Source organism: Rhamphochromis sp. 'chilingali' (genome assembly GCF_963969265.1).
Source record: "Rhamphochromis sp. 'chilingali' genome assembly, chromosome: 12".
Lineage (NCBI taxonomy): Eukaryota > Metazoa > Chordata > Actinopteri > Cichliformes > Cichlidae > Rhamphochromis > Rhamphochromis sp. 'chilingali'.
In genome coordinates this window covers 25,443,113-25,463,380 of record NC_137939.1, presented here as the reverse complement: position 1 = coordinate 25,463,380, position 20,268 = coordinate 25,443,113, and the positions used below count along the sequence as shown (strand labels likewise).

Here is a 20,268-nt window from a genome sequence, read left to right as displayed (position 1 = left end):
TGACAGCGAAGCACTTCCATTAAGCGGCTGCAGATTTATTGCTTGTGTGCGACGTTTTTATTGCTGTAATTTACCTAATGTACGATGCTCTTTTTCAGGCCTACACTTTGCAAAACCAATATGGCATTCCACACTCAGAGGTATGACCATTTGATGGATGTGTTAAAATTTTAATATTACATGAATGGTTTGTGGTTTTGTGTACAATCAAGTTCTTCCTCTTTGTTTTAAAGCTGGCCAAGCTACATCAGCTCTCAGTGCAGCAAGGCCTGAGTCCTATTGCCCAGCCTGCTTCAGCTGTCATACCCGGTGTGTATTGCAGGCATTTTAATCATTGCTTTCTTAATTTCAGATTGCTAACCTGTGTTTAGACATCAGAAATAAATGCCAGCTGTTTTTATCTGCGTTGATTGTGAGCTTTTGTCAGTCAGAAGCGAGGAGAGGGGGGGCTTTGTAGCTTTCTTATATCTCCTAGTGTGAGAGAGAAACTATTAAGTGAAACGATACGTTGTGCGCAGTCAGAGAACTAGGGGAAAGAAAAGAATGAGTGCTGTGTTAAACATCAGCCCATTAAAATGGAAATTAAATGCTTTACTATATCTGGCAGTTTGCAGCTGAAAGGGTTTCTTCTCTATCTCAATGGTGTTTTTGTATGGCTCTGCTAACTAAAAGAGCTGAATGATATTTCAATTCAGTTGTATTCAGTTGATGCGTGTATTTTCTCTCTTATCAGGCATGGACTCAAACTCTCAGACGTCTCAGGAGCTGCTTATTCCCAATGATGTAAGGAAAAGCAAGTCGATCTTTGTGTTTTTGTTCTTTATGCTGTTTATATTGTCCCATTTGAGCGACAGCAAAAACAACAGGAAGCCGACGCTCAGCTCACATGTACGCAGCACCGAAGCAGGTGACTGGCTGCGACTGCAAAGACATCTGGCGTGACTTCAAAAGAGACGAGAGACATGCTTACGACTTACTAATTATCCGCGTTATTTTAACCTCGGACTAACCCAAGGTTAAAGGGATTTTGAGCTGATATGGATCCTTTCGCATTATTGTCTGGGCTGCAGTTGCAATGTCTTAGAGGGACTCCCGTGAGTGTTCAGTAAATCCTCTCATGTTCCCTGACCTACTTAGAAGCTGTCTGCTGTCAAAACAGCCAATAAGGAAACAGACAAAGATCCTTTCCCTCTCCACTTAGCCTCCACCAGGGTTTGATGAAATGCCTCTCCAATCTGAGAGATGAAAATGCAAGACACACATTTATCTTTAAATTCACTATTAGTTTGGTCATTTTGGTCAGATGGCCTGCTCTGGGATATTTGTGTGTGTGTGCGTGTGTGTGTGTGTGTGTGTGTGTGTGTGTGTGTGTGTGTGTGTGTGTGTGTGTGTGTGTGTGTGTGTGTGTGTTTGTGTGTGTGTGTGTGTGTGTGTGTAGGTAGGTGGGTGGGTGGGGTGGGGTTGAAAGTTGAAATTGTAATGAGGTCATATATAATTGAACATTTAATTATCCTGAAGCATGATTATTCACAATAATGAAATGTTGCTCTGAAAATTCAACCATAAGGCTGGAGTTTAAATTTCTTTTTAAAAAAAAGGTGCTGATGAAGTGACTGAAGCAGGAATAAAACAGTCTTTGGACCATAGAGTAATAAAAGCTACTGAGTATCTAACCACATGGCGGTGTCGAAATACTCCTCTAGGTGTGTGTTTTGGCAATAAAAAAGGGAATAAAAATAACTTTAACTCTGCTGTCTTTGTTGAAAACAAGAAAAAAGGAAGAACTGGACTGGTTACTCAAGGGTTCGCTTAACTGTATAGGATAAAGCCACATCCCTGAAACAACATTTCTAAAATGCCTGAAGGCATTTCTTCCCCCATGTAAACCCCCCGCATGGCGAGCAGCACAACGCATCAGAGGTATGAGGGAGTCCAGTGCTATACGTGACAGGGACAGCTGTAAGCTCCAACCATTGTTCCAGAAGAGAGGACTTACAGCTATGACTGAGCCTCTTCAGCCCAGGCCGGCCACACTCCGGCCTCACAATCCTGCTCTGTGCTCGCACACTGAACGCCGAAGGAGAGTTGCACGCACACACAGATGTATTCAGAAACTGCTTACACCCAGTCAGCAGTATACAGTAGTTCTGCGGTGGAAGGAAGATTTAGCCAGAAGAAAAATGGCTGCACCTTTGCCATCCCATCCCTCTTCTTGTGTCCTTTCAAACGACTGCCTCAGCAGTAAACCAACAAAATATAGGCCACTTACAAGTGAGGACGACGAGCATTGTGTAACATTACTGTTTATTAAAATAACAGCTTTTTAAAAAGCCCAAAAGTTTAATTATCCGATTTTTTTTTTTTGTTCTTTTTTCCCAGTTTGTTCACATAAAGATGTGTGTGGGCAAGCTGGTGTAAAAGGCCCATGATTTTTAGTCTCAGTGGGGTAGAGATGTTATCTGTGATTTGAGCTCTGTAGGGAGCATTGTTTCTAGAGTTGCTCTCTAGGCTGGCCACTCTCTGTGTATCTCTCCCCTTCTAAATAAACTGCGGAGCCAATAATAGCCAGGCAGAGCAACCAGGTCGCTGTGTGACAGATCAGACATTGTGGAACAGGCTGCTTACTTCTCAGGAAAGGAATGTAAAATGGAGGGAGGACATTGTGTTAGTGTGTGTGTGCGCGCGCGTGTGTGTTGTGTACTTCTGCCTATACGTCAGCCACTGTTAAACTTCCTGCACACTCACTTACTACAAGTACTTCATCACTGTCTGGCCCACTCGCAATATATTTGGCAGCATAACCCTGTCGCCTGAGCCTTGACACCCTGCACTTGAGCTGTTGCCCCGAGCTTTGGCTCTGCTGAATATTGTCACTAATGGCCAAGGGTGCAGGTAATGAAAGCAAAACAAAAGTGATAATGTATTTTGGAATGCAATAAAACTCGTGTCATTGTCTAATCTGCTCTCAGCAGAGAGAACACTCAAGCCAATGGGACTGTATATTATATATTTGAGTTATTTTCCCATTATGTTTTCCATTAGTGCAGAGATGCATCTAGCTGGCGTGTGTTTGGGAAGTGATTTGTTTGGGAAGTCATCACCACTCTGAGGAATCAATAACCTTTTAGCCACTCAGATTAATGAGAGGCAAATGTGCCTTCTCTCGTCTCTTTTACCGGTGCGCACACAGTAGCAATTAAGGGAGACCCGCCAGAGGGGGGGAGGAGGTTTGACATGCATGACGAATGACCAATCCAGTGAAGACAAACAATGTAATTGCAATATTTGAAGTGGGCTGCATTAAGTCAGCTCAACAGCAGTGCAGTTTTCATAGTGTTCCCTCTCCTTTGCCCCCTTTGTCAGAATCACTTTGATCAGCACAACAGAGCCGACAGTGGGAAAACGCTGCGTTCAGTCAAATGATTTATTAAACCCCCCAGATTCTGTATATCTACGTAGTAATTAATTTTTCCATCAAACTGACCTGATCTGTCTCAACTCTGTCCTCCCGCAGCTGATTGGCTCGATCATTGGTCGTCAGGGCACTAAGATCAACGAGATCAGGCAGGTGTCAGGAGCTCAGATTAAAATCGGGAGCCAGCTGGACGGGACAAGCGATCGCCATGTCACTATCACAGGAACACCAGTGAGCATCAACCTGGCCCAGTACCTCATTACCTCCTGGTAAGGCCCAGTGACACACACAGCCATCTAATGAATCATTGCAAGCACAGGCCTGACAGAAAAGCACCGACTTAAAAGGGTCAAAGGCTGTGCTATAAGTGGTAATGAGGTGCTGCTGGTATGAAGAATGAGTAAGAGCAGGTCTGTGTTGTGTGCTGGATAGTAATGTCTTGTTGGAATTCAGGCATTGCTATGCTCTGACATGTTTTTTTTAAATTAGCTTTTCTTCTATATAAGACCATAAGGAAGGAAATTAATCTGCATTAAATGTAGTTATCAGTTCTTGCTTTTAACAATTCAAAAAAAAAAGAGGAAAAAATACAAAAACATTCCCACTTTAATTCTTGTAACTGATTCAGATCAGCTTTGCCTCATTATTTTTTGGTGTTCCTTAAACCACATTTCTTTCTGTGTAAAACATATGCTAGCAGTGACAAAAAGGTGTCAACAATGATAAAAAAAAAAAGTTTATATACAGTATGTACTCGATTGCACCTGATAACCAACTACAATACATAGAGGGAGTCAAATGACAGGTAGCCAGGAGATTTTTCTGGATACCAGTAACGGGGGCAAAAGATATTCCAGCAAAGTTGAACAAGTGTTGAAGAAAATTTGGGCCATATACTGGTGATCGTACTCACTTATGTTTGTCACGTCATAAACAAATACTATATTGAGGGTGAGATATTAAAGAATACTGCTAACAGCTACTGCAGCAATAAAGTGGATCACAGTGAAGTCGCTCAAACCTGTAAAACAACTAGTTCAAAAAGTTATGGGAGACAAATCAAATGGAACAAATGATACACTCCCTGACAAAGATTTTTTTTTATCAAATGGTGGAGGCCGCCTTATAGACTTGCAATATTAACATCTTCATTCATCCATTTCCTTCCACTTCATGGTCACAGGAGCTTGGAGCCTTCCCCAGCTGACATAGGGCAAGAGGCAGGGTTTTAAGAGGGCAGTGGGTATTTCCAACACTTGGTTTTCATGCCCTCTGATTCTTCTTATTTTCACATTTGCGTTCTTTAACCTCTAACGGACGCTGACTTAAAAGGCATCACTTCCAGTAAATCTGTTATAATGTAACGTAGTTCCCTCTGGAGCCACAAAAAGCTTTTCTTTTTTCCCACACATGCATTAATGCTCTCCAAGACCTGCAAACAAACTACAATAAGTAACTTTGGTGGAGTTCCCCTTTAATGATTTTCCAGAAACTTCCCCCAGTGTTGCAGCAACAGAATAATCCTCTAATCTTCACGACTCTCTTTTCTTTTCTTTTTTTCCTATCATAGTTTAGAGACAGCCAAATCTACAGCCCAGGCAGCCAGCATGGGAAGTCCAGTTGACCTCAACATGGCCTTCACCCAGCCAGCCTCCCCAGCTGCTTCTCCTGCACCCACCCTGGCTGCCGTGAGCACCCTGACCCCAGCTCATGTTCTGGGAGCTCCGTACGGTGCCATGCCCCTCTCCGGGCTGCTGGGGGTGAAGTCCGTCCCCTTTCTGACTTTGTCCAGCCCGGCCCCAGCCGTAGCCGTCACTGCAGCACCCTCCCACACCACTCTGGCTGCCTACACAGCCAAAATCTCTTCAGCCAACTGCATCAAAAAGCCAGAGAGACAGAAGTTCGCTCCCTACTGATGAAGCCTCTGAGCTCCGTGCGCAGAGTCAGATGAAGGACAGCTGCAGTGTTCTTTCACAAACCCCTGATGTAGCCATATCCGCTGGCAGAGATGCTCTTGCCTTTTATTCTATGACACACCAACAGAGACGAGACCAATGGAGATGTGGATAAAGCTATTAAAAGTTATTTACGACTATAGATAATTTGTGAGTTACCCATGAATTGATGGACAGCTTTCATTGTCACCTCATCACTGTTATTGATCACAAAAAAACAATAAAAAAAAAAAAAAGGCTGAGGTCTCACCTGAGACACACATGTTTACCAGTGTTTACATGTGTGTCTCAAGTTAGAGATCAGCTAAGTATTTATCCTCAATAAATTTGTAAATTATACTCAGATGACAGATGCTCTACTGTATGATGCTTTTATACAATGTCTACATTTGCCTCTTGAAGTTTTTAAGAAAATTTGTAAATGTCTGGGGGGTGTTTTGTTTTTGTTTTTTTGGTTTTTTTTTTAATAATCTGTGCTATATTACTGTACTTTACGTTGTTCAGTGTTATGTCTTTTTTGTTGGAATTTATTTTGAATGTGCAACTTGGTTAATCTTTATTTATTAGTATTGTTTCACTTATTAAAAGTCTTTGGTTCCTGTTAATGGTGGCTTTATCTATTTCCTTCACAGGCATTCAAAGAGCAATGATGCAGCTTTGCAGAAACTCATTTTCAGGAGGAAACAGTACACACACACACACACACACACACACACAAACACACAAACAAGACAACGCCACATTTAGGTTTTCTCTCAAATAACAACAAGATGGGAGGTTCTCATTTTAGCTGCAAGAACTGATGAGAGATTCGTTTCACACTATTGTGCTCATGTGCCCCAAAACAATAACTGCAGAATGAGACGGTGCAACCTCAGAGGAGAAAAGAGCTCTGCTGGCATGATGGGCAATGTGCTCACATGTAAGTGTGCATGTATAAAAGCGCACAATCGCATGGCGTTCTGTGCAGAGAAAATGCGCTCTGTAAGTCCCTTGAGACAAAGTGTAGAGAGACTGTAAGGCAGAGGGGTTTGTGTGGGGGAAAAAAGGGGCACTAACATGGCTAGGAGCTAGAAAAGATCTGAGGATTCACAGCGATGCTGTGGAAAAAAAAATCTGTATCTGCATCAGCATGCACCACAGCATCATCATCCTCAGGAGAGGCAGCTACAATCCTTTCATCCTAACTATTTCTGTTTTTTTTTTTTTTTCTGTCACTGCATCATGGATATGCGAGACACTATGAATGCGCAGTTCTCACTGTTACCAAACGCATTCACTTTTCAGAGGCAAACAAAAAAAGAGCCAGTGCCTCAGTTTCATAGACTTTCTGCTGAAGTCCAGCAAACAGTGAAGCTAAATTATGACACAAAGAAAACTTGATCTTTGAGGTCCTTGAATTTCTCTTCTGTCTCTATGGTAACATCATTTGTGAGTTTATATATTATTCTTTCTAGGACCTCCTAAAATCCAAGTACATGCCAAGATATAATGCTTGTAAAATCACCTTCAAATGACAAATCAGAGCACCTTTTTCAGCAGTAACTCAAAAAAACAATTTTCTGTATGATCAGTCTCTGACATGATTGTAGAGGAATTTTGGGCCACTCTTCTTTGCTTCAGTTCAATGGGGTTTGCAGGCATTCGTGTAGGCACAGCTCTCTTAAGGGCCCACCACCTCATTTCAGGCAGGTTGACTTTGACCATTACAACACTTTCTTTTCTTTTCCAGCTGTTCTGTTTGTTCTTGTACTTGAAATCTTTGTCCTCTTACATGACCCAGTATTGGGTTTTAGCTGCCTGACAGATGACCCACCATTTGACTCCAAAATACTTTAAGTACGGAGGAGTTTGTGGTCAGCGCAACAACAGCAAGGTGTCCAGCTCCTGTTCTAAGCCCAGAAGATCATCACTTCACCACCATGCTGGACAGCTTGTATGAGGTGTTTGTGTTGATGTGCAGTATTTGTTTTTCACCAAATATGGTGCTGTCCCTTGTGGTCAAACACGTCAACTTTAGCCTCTGACTGCAGTCTATTTCTAACTAACCCATTCCCTTTGACCCTTAGTATACTATAAAAACCTATCATGTGATTATGTTACAGTTTTATAGCATTTATAGTCTGAAACAGATCAAAGTCCATAGTATTTAAAGGTTTGCCAATAGCTTACTGTGAAATATGCTTTCTTTACACGAACAGATAAACTCCACTGATATTCCAGCTCCATTACCACACACCAGATACGTTGCATTAGAATATCAAAGCATGAAGTTTGAGCTGGTGACAGCTGGGACCCTAGCTGTCACTTAGCTGTCACATTTTCTTTTTTCTTCTTCTTCTTTCAGTTGTGGTGGACTCGGGGGATGTGTGGCATGCCGTTATCTATGCACAGACACTCGCAAAACTGAAAATAGCACAAATATCTGCATTCTTACCACTGTAGCGCTCAGCCTCAGTAATTCAGTGACAAACAGCACCCTCCACTGTCGACTCAATATTCTGCGTGACCCTTCACGGTACAGAAAAAGGTAGCGAGGAAGAGTTAGAGCTGATAAAAGATTGTCTTTAATGTTTGGCATTGTTAATGAATTCCATACCACAGCAGTTATGGGAGTAGGAAAACCACTTTTACAACCAAACACTGTTTGATCATGCTAACACCATATGTACAGGAAAGCACATTGAAAAGTGTATAAAGTATTTATATGAGAGGACTCAAGTCAAGAACGGTGGAGACGGCCACAGTCTAATGGATTCGTCCTTTTCCAAACACTGATTATAGATATTTATCAATTACATTGATCTCTGGAGTACATGTATATACACAAAACAACAATAAACCTTTTGGGGGTTTCTGCAATAATTCTCAAAAATATTTCACAATACTGCTGTATGTACAATAACAGAATTTACATTGAAAAATTCTATTGTACCTATATTTTGAGTATCACTTCAGTCACCAGTTATCCTCAACGCCATCAAGCTCACAAGAGATACTCACGTGCCGTTACAGATCTAATGACCTCATGTTCAACTCCATACAAAGTACAGCAGCCTATTCAGTGCCTTCTGTCTCGGTACGGTTTCTGAAATATGTTCACACAACTGATGATCTCACATACAAAAATAGATGTTGTCTAGTCAGCTGACAACTTGATGTACAGTAACACAAAGCATCCACCTGCAAAAAACAACCAGGAAAACAAGTAATTGTTAAAATATTAGCTATATCCTTCCAACCCCCACGGGACGATAAAGAGCGCTGTTCCTTCTGCCCCACAGTAAAAGTAAACCTTTCTGCCAGTCCGGGCTTCAGCATTCTTGTGTAACATGTCATCAGTTTTGAAACAACAGAAGGTAATTGAGAAAGAGCCGCAGGCAGAATAAGAAATATTAGCGCTACAAACCAAACAACAATCTGAAACCAAAGCGGGACAAAACCATACAAAAACATCACTAGGTAGATATCTTCTTTTTTTCTATTTTTTTTTCCTTCAGGGAGTTTACAGTGAAGAAAGTGAAAAGGAGAATGGCTGTTACTACATGAGCTCCCCACAGTCCGGATGAGAGGTCAAACTGCATTTGAGTGCACTTAAGGCAGGTAGGCGATTCCAATGCTGTCTGTGTGGGCTCCTCGACCGGTCACTGAGCAGTTGGGGCGGATGGGTGGGGGGCGTGTGGGCTCGACAGTGTCGTCAGGCGCAACAAAAATTGCCACTGCAGCTGTCCAGGTTCAGCCCTCACTGCTCAACATGGTCTGACAACCATACACAGAGAAGGAAAATGACGGCGAGAGAGTGGTGTTGGTGTTAGTTTGGAGTCCAGCAGGTGTGAAGTGGACAGTTCTTCATTCTCCGTGAACATGAAAGCTGACAGGTGTGGGGCCTGTCTGTCAACTGTCCTCAGTTTGCCTTCAGACTCCCAAACACCTTCATTCCTCTCGAGATATCTTTGTCACACAGAAGAGACAAATAGAGACGTCTTCAACAAAGACTCAACTTAAAGCACTTAAACATTAGCCAGGATTGCAGCTGGTGCAATACAAGTAGGAACATCTCATCTGAATACATTCACGTGGGTTTCCATACGCATGGTACGGATGGGAAATCATCAGTGACTTAAGTTCGTGTCCCTTGAGATGCTGGTCCAAGAGGAGAGCTGCAGGTACACCAGCGATTTGCGACAGCCCAGCAGCAACACGTATTACAGTGCGCATTTGATATGATTCACTATTAAGGAGCACTTAACAGTGTTTTGAAAAAACATAATGGACGTAAGCCTTTGAAAACACTATAATGTAGCAAATTTATCAAAATAAGAATTCATATATATGAAGCATTTAAAGCAGAGAAGTCACCTCGCTGTGACTAATAACCTTCTGTAGTTTCCTCGTGTTGTGAAATGACATGAAAAGCAAAATTAAGGGAGTTCACAGCTTATACTGCACCTGGGATCATGTTGGTTATGATCGTGGTCGTCATGTTTCACAAAACCGTTTTCATATTATTCTCAAGTGGAAAAAAAAACATGCTCACAGACGAGTTGTACAATTGTGTACAATCAATATCAATTTTTGAACAGAAGTTAATTGATCCCATTGTTCAAGAGATATTTTTCTTTTAATTCTAAGAGGCCACACGAAGCAGCGGCAGCGGTTGTGCCTCAAACCGTAGCTTCAACCGTCTTCGCTCCTTCGTTCCTTTCCTTCATGTGCACTGAAGTTAAACCGCAGAACATGACAATCGAGCATGCTCCATTGCGTCACATTAGACTTGTTCTACTACCGCTTCCTTTTACTCAGTGCAAATGAAGGGAAGAAGAAAAGGAGAAGAAAGCTCTAACGTAAACTGAGCTGGAGTTTCAGATCACTGTGTCTCCTCGTGCTCCTCGCTGATGCACTGCTCCCAGGCATGTTTGCCCTGGTCCTCTCTGTGGCCATGAGGGGAATGGAAGATCCTGCGGGGGAGCGGGATGGGTTGAGGTGGCAGGTCCTCCTCAGGAATGCAGCCCTCTCTCAAGTAGGGTTTGGGAGGAACAGCTGGAGGCTGAGGTCTGCGGTAAGGGATGTGATGAGGGCCATGAGTAGGGGCGTGGTGGTGAGTTGGTGGCCCATGTGAGTGGCTGTCCAGCCCTGGGTGGGCATGAGCGTGAGGGTGCGGGTGGTTGTGCGGGTGTGACGCAGGGCTGCGGTAGTGGAAAGGGCGAACCGGGTCCATGGAGTCGATTTCTCCTCCGCCGTAGTGGATGTGCATGTAGGGAGACGCCATGTACTCGTCAGGTGGGGACCACAGGTGACTTGGAAGAGGCTCCAAGGCATCGTTCCTGATGGGTCCAGGATCAGGATACTGACCCCCAAAGTTACTCTCACTCAGGGAGGAGACACCGCTGCTGGCGCTGCCTGATAGAGTGGAGTTACTGCCTCCCAAAGCAGACTGAGGACTGGTAGGAGAGCCAGGGATTGGGTGGAGAGGAGACTAGAGAAAGAGAAAGAGAAAGAGAGAGGATGTCATGGGTGTCTTTTTTTAAAGTAATGTTGTTTACATTTAACGTTTACATTTCGGCTTGATATCTCTTTTAACTTTTTCCCTCTTGGGTGCTTTTTAGAGCTGTTGTCAAATTTCATCTTAATGGGGAAAAGAGTAAAGATGATATCTAAAAGTGGATCGAGGATAGGAGAAACCTCAAATAATCAAAAGATCAAAATAAACAAAGTAAACATTTGCCAGTGTTGAAAGTCATGCGTCCTGAACAAAGCAGGTGTGGTAGCAGGGTGTGGTCTTTGGCTCAGATGCAGGGGAGGGGTGGAGTAGAAGGTTTAGAAGACCGTGCCAAGAGAGGCTGGCTGGAAACTGTCAGTCCTTATCTAATCATGTCTCTTCTACTTATGCAGTAGCGCACTGAGACTGAGGTGACTGCACAGAACTTGGTTTGGCAGCCAGAAATCTACAGCGGCTGGCGCCCTGAAAAAGCTCCGGCTCTGTCTGAAAAGACGGTGATAAAAGTGTGTAAATAATAAAGAAACCAAGCACACTAGTCACCATATCTGACAGTGTGTGCGTTAATGTCCCTAATGTGGCAGGGTTTTTGCTACAACAGGCAAATACAAAATTATAAATTCAAAGTGGATGATGTTTTTCTTAAGCTTGTACCTTTCGGAGGGAACGGACAGGCAGGGCAGGAGGAGGGTCGCTGTTCTGTTGGTGAAATGCATCACAGTGCATCAGGAAATGTCCTGTGAAGAGAAGTTCAAGTCAGGAAAAGGAATAAAAAAATAAAAGCCCACAAAGTCCAGATCATTATAGACAATGAGGAGTAGTACCCTAACCAAACAGATTCCCTGAAATCCTCGATAAGCATAACTGTGAAGTAAAATGAAATAGTACCTGGTGGGAAGGACCTGGGTGGGACAGGGGGCATTATTACCCCTCCGGTAGAAGCTGGCATGTAGGTCATCTGCTCCCTGTTCTCCCCATCCAGACTCCAGCTACTGGGAGTGTTGGGAAAGACTGAAAGGGAATACAAAAACTTTTTTTTAAGACAGCACAAACATCTTATGCACCAAAATAGCTAGTTTGCTGCTCATATATGTTACCTTTCTCTGGTAGCGTCATATGAACATCAGTACAAGGCTTACAGGGGCTAACTTGCTGAAGTAAGGCACGCTGCATGTGGTTGTTCTGGAAAAAATAAAATGAAGCAAAAGAACAAAATGAATCAGAAACACAGAAACAGAACACATTTTTGTTTGTATATTCATTCAGCATTACGGGACTGCAGATTTCCCCCACCTGCCCATTCTCTGCCATGTTGTAGTACATGGAGTTGTTGGCTCTCTCGCGATGAGACGGCAACAGAATCATCACTTCTCGGTTGTGTTTGGCCTTATCGGGTAAGGATGGAGAGCCTGGACAAAAGAAAAGACGCGCAAGTAAACGATTTCTATTTGCAAATAAGTAAGAGACAAAGATGTTTGTTGTCATAAAAGTGCAGAATTTTGCAGCCTTGTTACTTTCTAGTGTTGCTTATTTATGTGAGCATCTTATTACAGGATGGTTAGTATGGGTAATATACAGTAGTAACTATCAGATGTGACTTTCTGCTTTGTTCCTCACCTCTGGCACTTGAGGGGGCAGAGTTAATAATCTGGGAAGAGTTGGAGCGGATTGAGCTCAGGCTGGAGGACGAAGGGCTTGGCTGCAAAACAAAACTTTTATTTGTCTTTTGTGCTTTTGTACTCTGTAGAATAAACCAATGATTAATGCTGTGAAAAGAAAAGTTCATCAAAACAATAACAATTAAGTGAAAGAGTTAGATTATAGTTTACATCCTCAAAAGATCGGATCTCATGTGAGTTGCACTCTGTAAAGAACGCAAATTATTACAAGCTGAAGCACATTCCCACCAGTATTTGTTCGTTTTTACGTCATCCAACTCCTACCTGCATGTGTAATGCCTCCTCAGGGTGCTCCCCCATCAGGCCGTCGGTCATGATGACGAGGTTTCCTGCCTCACTCGACGTGTGAGAGGACAGGGAGGAGGACGAGTGTCGGATCGAGCCCTGCAGGTTTAGAGGACTGCAGGACAGACATAACGGTTGAGATCACTGAAACATTTATCTCTGTGTTTGTTTAATCATTTTGCATTTTTATGCCTCTTTTACAGCCTGTACAGATTTATTTCAGAGGGCATTTGGTGTTAATTTCAAGAGTTTGGCTCATACTGCATTGTAGATTCACATCACGGTCATAACATAGCGCATAAATTCATACAGCTGCCCTGGGTATTGTTTTGAAGGTTTGGAAATTATGAGGCTAAAACACCAAATGAATCTCTAAGCTAGCTTAGAAGAGCACCACGACTGACCTGTGTCTGTGCATGAGCCGCACGCTCTCAGGGCTCATGTGGCTGTGGGAGGAGAGGATGCCTCTGGGAGAATTAACCCCTGGGCACCCCGCAGGTCCAAATCGATCCACGCCAGGCAGACCCTGCTGGGACCCAACCATATACTGCTCTGAATATTTACACTGCTCACGCATACACTTACTTATAAACTTAATGCACTGAAACACACTTGGCGTATAGTTTGAGTCACGTGTCACTCTACTCACGTGGTGTAAGCCTGTTCTCATCATGTGGAACTGGTCCACAAGCTTTTTGTGCAGAGGACGCATCTCTGGATGCACCAGTTTCTCGTGAACAGCCAGCCCTACTCCGAGAATGTGCACCTGATGATGAAATCAGAGGAATCAATAGTGACCTGAAGGTTTCATAACCATATGTTATGGTTAACATACAGTTAACGTATATTTTGAACTTTTTAAACCCAGCCTGACTTGTTCCTGCATTAGATCCTTCAGATGTGAGATCCTCTCTGTATCCTCTGGGTGACTGCTGATGTAGTCTTTATCAAAGAACGCCTGTGGTAGAGGGTGAGGCAAAAAATAAAGATCTCTCTCACAACGCCAATTCATCATTCATCATTTCTGCCATCCTCTCTCCCCTCTCCCTCAGCCCTACAGCAGTACCTCCTGATATCTGGCAATGCCTCCATTCACAGCAGCATCTATGACCCCATTGAGGCACATGCTGAGCGGGTTGATGTTCCCATGATGCTGCCTGTGCTGGTACTGGCTAATCAAAGTCCGCAGCTCCTGGGTCTTATTCTCCACCACGTAAATAGCGTTCTCCAGAGGGCTGACCTCCACCTTGAAATAAATACAGATATTTACTCTGAGCTTTGATGAAAGAGGAGATGGCCTTTAAATGTTAACAGAAAACTGGCCTTTAGGTAATGTGTACGATACAAGGTGAGTGAGAGAACGTTTGAGCTCCTTACCACTTCTCTCCTTTCGACCTCTGCCCAACGGGAGATACCAGGGAGAGGACGCAAGAGGATCAAGGTTGTTCTCTCAATCCACAGACTCTGTTAAACATGTGGACAAAGAAGCCATCTCATATTAGCCACATCTGCTAGACTAATATAAAAGAAAACCGAGTGGAGACCCGACAGTGTATAAGAGATACTGGGCTGGCAAACTATTCAGCACCGTGTTGTAGAGTACGATATAGGTCATTTCAGACTAGTGAGAATTCCTGTGTGGTGTGGTTCTGAATTTGGGTTACTGTGTCAGGACAAACAGCATCATACCTACAAGTCTCTTAAGCCCTGAAGGTTGTAGGGATTTGAGCATTGTTAGCATCGAGATAGAAATGGCAGGTAAAATAACAACAATAAAAACAACAGCAGCAAAAGTTAAACAACTGTATTAATTTACTGACTGTTAAAGTTATAATTTAAGGGAAATTGATTTCTTCTTTTCTTTTTATCTTACCTTATGTACATGTAGTATCCAGTATTACAGTACTCACAGTCAGAGTATTCTGGTTGTGTTATGCACATGTAAACATCTTATTTTGAGAAAACAGAATTTTGCAGTATAGAAAATACCTTCTTTAAATTCCTTTTTTGGTACAGATAGCCTCTTATAATCTGATACTGTTATGATCCTGTTTGGTGATAATAAGATCCCGAATGTTGTGTTTCAAACTTAGTTGAAATAAATCTGAAAGATTAAGTGAAATAAGATTAAGTGGTTAGGACTTTAAATATATCATGAAATTATTAACTTGATACAATGAATGCTTTTCACCACCTGTCAAGATGACTTTCTTCTTTTATTATTGTTGTATTAAGCCAATACATAGGCTGAACGGCCACTTTGTTAGGCACACATGCTAAAGTGTTCATTTAAGCAAAATGAGCTACTGAAGTTTAAACAGAGCATCAGGATGGGGGAGAAAGATGATTTAAGTGACTTTGTAATAGTCTTTGGTGCCAAATGGGTTGGCCTGACTATTTCAGAAACTGCCGATCTAAATATCAGACCATTATTCATCACTGACTTTTTTTTACCACGGCCTCTGTGCGCTGTTACATTTCGCTTCATCGTTTGATGGTGACATTTCGCCCTGGCTGGGAGTCAAAAAGGAACAGAGCAGCTATGGTTCAGAAAGTAAATAAGACTGGTGTGGGAAAAGACATTTCCAGCAGATACATTCAAACAGATTTTGAGGTTATTAAGAATTTATTTCCCAAATGTATGAAGAGAATTATATCCAAAGGAGCTGCTGGGTTTCAGCACATTTTAAACCGTTACTGTGTCACATGCTGCACTGAGTGATCTGAAAATGTTAAGAAGGAACCAAATTCATACATAAGATAGGCAGGCAGTTTCATCGTTGTATCATTTGCTGTATATCATTCAGGAAAGGCTATCATGTCAAGGTGGGTCAAAATCTCTGAGGTATGTTATTGAATTTATGCCACAAAGAATTAAAGCAGCTCTGAAGGCCTGGTACTAACGAGATGTACTTAATAAAGTGGCTGATGAGTGTATATTTATTTGTATCTATATATGTTATGTGCCTATAATTATTTCATGCTAGTGCAGTTTTGCTTTTCCTCTTCACGCATTATTCAATTTTGCAGTGATTACGACTGATGTGGTCACATTTTATTCAGTGACTGTTGCTACACAAGCGAGTCATATTTGAATAAAAACCTGATATTACAAACTCAATTTACTCCACACAGAAGAACTATTAAACCAGAATGTGTCTCAAATAATAATGCGGCAAATGTGACAATATTGACTTTAGCTGACCAGATTTAATACTAAAAATCTTATTAACACTTGGTTTAACTTTGTTGCAATTTTTTCTCATAGCTCATAATAAAGTAAATCTAATTATATTTATCTTCAATTACGTAGCAGAGAAATTTAAAGGCATTAAAGGGCTTTAAAGGCGTTATTGTCTAAGAGCTGTAGGCACTCCCCTGTGGCCACCTTAAGTGTTGCACTTGCTTACGTCACCTATACCTGCTTATGTCTCTTAAATGAAAAAATGTCTGCATAATTACACTGCAATTTCCACAGAGTTGGATCCGTTTCATTGTTTTATAATAGCGTTTTATAATAGCGTTACAGCCATATTCAGTATTTTCATGTAAAAAAAACTAAACAGTGAGTCAGAAATGGGCTGAGCTGGCACTGCGGGCTCAACGTACCCTGAACTCATTCTCGCGGTCCTTGGGCCCCTTGTGGAAAGGTCTGTCATAGTGGAAGCGGCTGACATTGTTTATGCGGTAGAAACTCTTGATCCTCTCAGGCACACGTTCCAGCTGAGGCACATCAGAAATGTCTGACACTGGAGTCACCGCATAGATCTGCAAGTCTAGAAGCCAAGTGTCAAGGAAGTGACAGACAAAGTCCGACATACATGCATATTCACTGAGGAGGAAGAGCAGAGGGGATGTTCAAAAGAAATACTTAGACAGAGCTTTAGTTTTTCCTGTGTGACCCTGGAAATCAACTTCAGTGTTTAGTTCAGTATTTAATCTGTAATAATCTCTAATAACAACACTCAAATGCTTAGCAGAGTAATCAAAAGCCAATAAAATGCACAACACGTGGAGCAATCGCGCTGCTTTTCAAGTCATTAAATCTACCAGGCAAAAATGCAAAATAAATCTGGTTACTGCTTTTCGAATGACTCAATGCAATATGAACATCTGCGGACTGATGTTGTAATGGTCTCTCACTCTAAAGAAAAAATAATGAAGTCGTTTTAGCCATAGTGAAACTGCCAGGATACACTGAGCGTCACTTTGCAGGATGGTGTCGTCTGGAATGTTTGGATGCTGCATGGCGATGGCTTGCGGAAATTCCCCCAGCATCCTTTGCTGAAAGTCCTCCAGCCGTTCATAGTCATACCCACGACAGACAAACTCCTTGTTCTGGAGAAAGAGAAAAGACATAAGACCGAAATGTTGCTGAGAATCTGCTGCAAATGATTCTCAGAGTTTAAGTGAGGCATTCCTCTGGACATTGCTTAATTCTTTCAAGTACTGTCTGATTTACTATTAAATTTAGGTGGTATTGCACAAATAAATTACATTTCAAGAAAGGGCGTATGGTTGGATTTCCAGTGCACTCGTCAGACTATAAATATATAATCTGAAGTTTGTAGAGTCAAACTGAATGGATAGATGCTTCATTTTATACATCAGTGACAAGTGGACTGAGAACGTCTTAATTTAAAGATTAAGAGGCTGAATACTTGTGTCCGTATAGTTTATGTGCAGCAGTAGATAGGCGACTAACTGAAAAGCATACAGTGGTTTTTCAGTTAGTGGACTATCTACTAACTAAAACCAAGCGCAGACCTAACTCTTTATAGCTACTGAACATTGAAGTAAGCAAATTACAAAATTAACCACATTTGTGGAAGAATGGGTTGTTCTAATGAACTCACTGAATTTGAGTGAGTGTGGTACAATAATAGGACGTCGCTGGTAAGACAAGTGAGTTTGTGAAATGCCTTCCTTCGTAGATATTCCCCAATAAACTGTAAGTGGAAGCATTTAGGAACCACAGCAACTCAGCAAAGTTGCAGGCAACATAGTGGGGTCACCAAGTGTGTAAAATTCACCAGTGCTCTGCTGAGCTCCACACCTCGTCTGGCATTGATATTAACACAAAAACTGTGCATGGGAGTTTCATGCATGGATTTCAAGCTCCTGTAGGTGTAATGAATGAGTAGCCCAATACTTATGGTCTTTGTAGTGTATGAAAGAAGTGACAGGGAGCAAAGTAATAGGACAGACAACTAAACAAGCCTCTGTAAAGCCCTCAGGGATGAGAGATTTAGGTGATAATTCTAGGATAATTTTCACAGTGTTCTTTAATACATTCACAAAAAAACAAACAAAACAAAACAAAAAGATTATAGCTACTTTAACTAAGGGTAACAGGCAAGGCAATGAGTGCAAATAAATCTGTTGTCAGAGGACCGCACTGGGCAGACTTACTTAGATTAGAAGAAATTAATGCATCACCCTAAAATCTGTCAGGATGGCCATGACATATTTGGTAGTAATGGTTGGTAAACAATCTTACTTTTTAACTTCTCATCTTGCACAGCCTACTGCAGTTAAAGCAATGGTGGAAGTGCACATCTGAACACATGGGCAGGATTATATCTGTGTCAGACTGGATTTGGAAAGTCCTACCCTGAGGAAGAAAGGAAACTTCCTGCCATAGAAGCCCATTCGAAAGAACTCCGGTTCAATCCTCTGCTGTTCAATGATGTTGTCATAGTATGCTGCCTCCATTTTCTGTCACCGAATGAAAAAAATGCAAAAGAGTCAAGATGAATAATCGAGCAATCACACACATTACTGAGCTGACTCCATTTTCTTGGGAGTGTGGGCGTGCACAGGTAATTAGGACATTGTGTTTGCCGCTGTGCACGCGTCACACCAAATAACAGAGCATGATGATAACGGAGGAAGCTGTCAACACTACCACCTTCTTCATCACAAAGGATGCTTGTTTGTTAATAAAAGCAGAAATGAGGAACATGCGGGACTTACCCGTATCCAGCTGAGGCTCTGATAATCATATAGAGTCTCATACTGGAAAGCTAGCTCCCGGCAAAGAGAGATTCCATATTCCCAGCACTGCAAAGTCATAAAATGAAGCTGAATGAGAATAAATCTTGATTTATCCTTAATAATCAAGAGAAATGTCATAACATTAAAAGTGTGTTTTGGGAAGGTTGTAGGTTATTAAGATTTTAAATGGAACAATTTCAGCATCTAAATTGTCAGATTAGTGCAAAGAGACCATTATGATTTCAGGTTTTCTTTTTCTTTTATTAATATTGTTTTTTCCATTTCTCCATATAAGAGAGTTAATTGGTATGTGTGATAGAACGTGTTGCTGAGTCTGCTATCTACTGGCAGTTTTACCTTACATTCATCATTTTTCATTACCAGCAGCAGGAGCAGCTTTACTGAGATCTACACTGAAAAAAATTATCTGGTGGATTAAAAGAAATATGAAAAAAAAAGTATGAGTATTAGTTTTATGCAGTAAAGTTAGGATTAGTCAACTCTTATTTTCTATGTTATTATTGCAAAACTGTATTCGGTTAATTGAACTTTTTTATGTTTTTCATTCATGTGAAGACTTTTGAGTCATCTCATGTTAGACAATTCAAATTGCAATGATGTAAAAGCTGAAACTCTTACCGGGAGAACTGAACTGCAGCAAACTGCATATAATTTTAAACCACTTCGCCAAACTCTATTAAATCTGCTTTTTTCCTCATCTATCATTTTTTTTATTTCTTCATTTAACCTGTCATATTATTCCCACTGTTTCTTCAATTTCCTAATCCTTGTTTTATTTGTGTTTTTTAAGCTATTTATTTAATTATAATCTATTTGCTTTGCAAAGCCCTTTCTATTATTGTGTTATTGTAATTATGCTATGAATGTTTAATAGATACAATTTGTTGCTGCTAAATAAACTAGCATTATTAGTCACATTTCTTTTCAGAGCGGTGTATGAAAGTGAAGGTGGTTAGCATAGTTTATTTTAAATGTGTTACAAAATACATTTAAAATGTGTTAAAATTGTGCTTAAACGAGAGGAAAAGACGAGCATAGTATTAAAGATCTAAAAACGTAACCTCGCTTAGCTGTTTTCTCTCTGATTCATACACAGTAGAAACATTTTTCTAAGTCTCATCATTTATTTCACAAGCTTTCCTTTAAACAGATACAGATTTCTGTTCGCCGTGTATGAACTGTAACAAATGCAGCAGCAGGTAAAGAACAGCTTCCCTTTTTAAACGAGAGCAGCAATAACACTGATTTAATGAAGGAGGCCACTTTTATTTCTTTCTCAGCTGCTCCCAGAGTCCAGAGGGCATTGTCCTCTCCAAAGCAGCAACACCAGTCAACTAATTCAATTTGGTGGATGAATACCAGCCAGGGAGGAATGATTCTGGGAAGCAAATCACATTTGAACAGAAATCTGACCCTCGC

The 20,268-nt window shown here is 41.4% G+C and overlaps 2 protein-coding genes across 5 annotated transcripts in view; one reads left to right on the top strand and one right to left on the bottom strand.

The window, feature by feature from the left end:
* LOC308407193 (poly(rC)-binding protein 4-like) overlaps positions 1–5,975 on the top strand; it is a 34,936-nt gene extending 28,961 nt beyond the window's left edge. For both annotated transcript variants that reach the window (XM_080898716.1, XM_080898715.1), the window contains exons 10-14: positions 99–140; positions 234–309; positions 734–783; positions 3,515–3,684; positions 4,986–5,975. In XM_080898716.1, the coding sequence (XP_080754842.1) occupies positions 99–140; positions 234–309; positions 734–783; positions 3,515–3,684; positions 4,986–5,331 (684 nt within the window). In that variant the 3' untranslated portion in view covers positions 5,332–5,975. The remainder of the gene's footprint in view (positions 1–98; positions 141–233; positions 310–733; positions 784–3,514; positions 3,685–4,985) is intronic.
* Positions 5,976–7,914: 1,939 nt separating this feature from the next.
* Positions 7,915–20,268, bottom strand: part of LOC308407048 (dedicator of cytokinesis protein 3-like) — a 53,884-nt gene continuing 41,530 nt past the window's right edge. The window contains exons 39-54 of one of the 3 annotated variants that reach the window (XM_080898443.1): positions 18,808–18,894; positions 18,445–18,549; positions 17,028–17,169; positions 16,441–16,607; positions 14,209–14,295; positions 13,898–14,077; positions 13,706–13,789; positions 13,481–13,597; positions 13,236–13,378; positions 12,811–12,946; positions 12,485–12,566; positions 12,161–12,276; positions 11,965–12,049; positions 11,756–11,878; positions 11,522–11,604; positions 7,915–10,846 (exon numbers count right to left, since the gene is read on the bottom strand). In XM_080898443.1, coding sequence (XP_080754569.1) covers positions 10,238–10,846; positions 11,522–11,604; positions 11,756–11,878; positions 11,965–12,049; positions 12,161–12,276; positions 12,485–12,566; positions 12,811–12,946; positions 13,236–13,378; positions 13,481–13,597; positions 13,706–13,789; positions 13,898–14,077; positions 14,209–14,295; positions 16,441–16,607; positions 17,028–17,169; positions 18,445–18,549; positions 18,808–18,894 — 2,346 coding nt within the window. In that variant the 3' untranslated portion in view covers positions 7,915–10,237. The remainder of the gene's footprint in view (positions 10,847–11,521; positions 11,605–11,755; positions 11,879–11,964; positions 12,050–12,160; positions 12,277–12,484; positions 12,567–12,810; positions 12,947–13,235; positions 13,379–13,480; positions 13,598–13,705; positions 13,790–13,897; positions 14,078–14,208; positions 14,296–16,440; positions 16,608–17,027; positions 17,170–18,444; positions 18,550–18,807; positions 18,895–20,268) is intronic. The other 2 variants (XM_080898444.1, XM_080898445.1) reach the window with 2 other exon arrangements.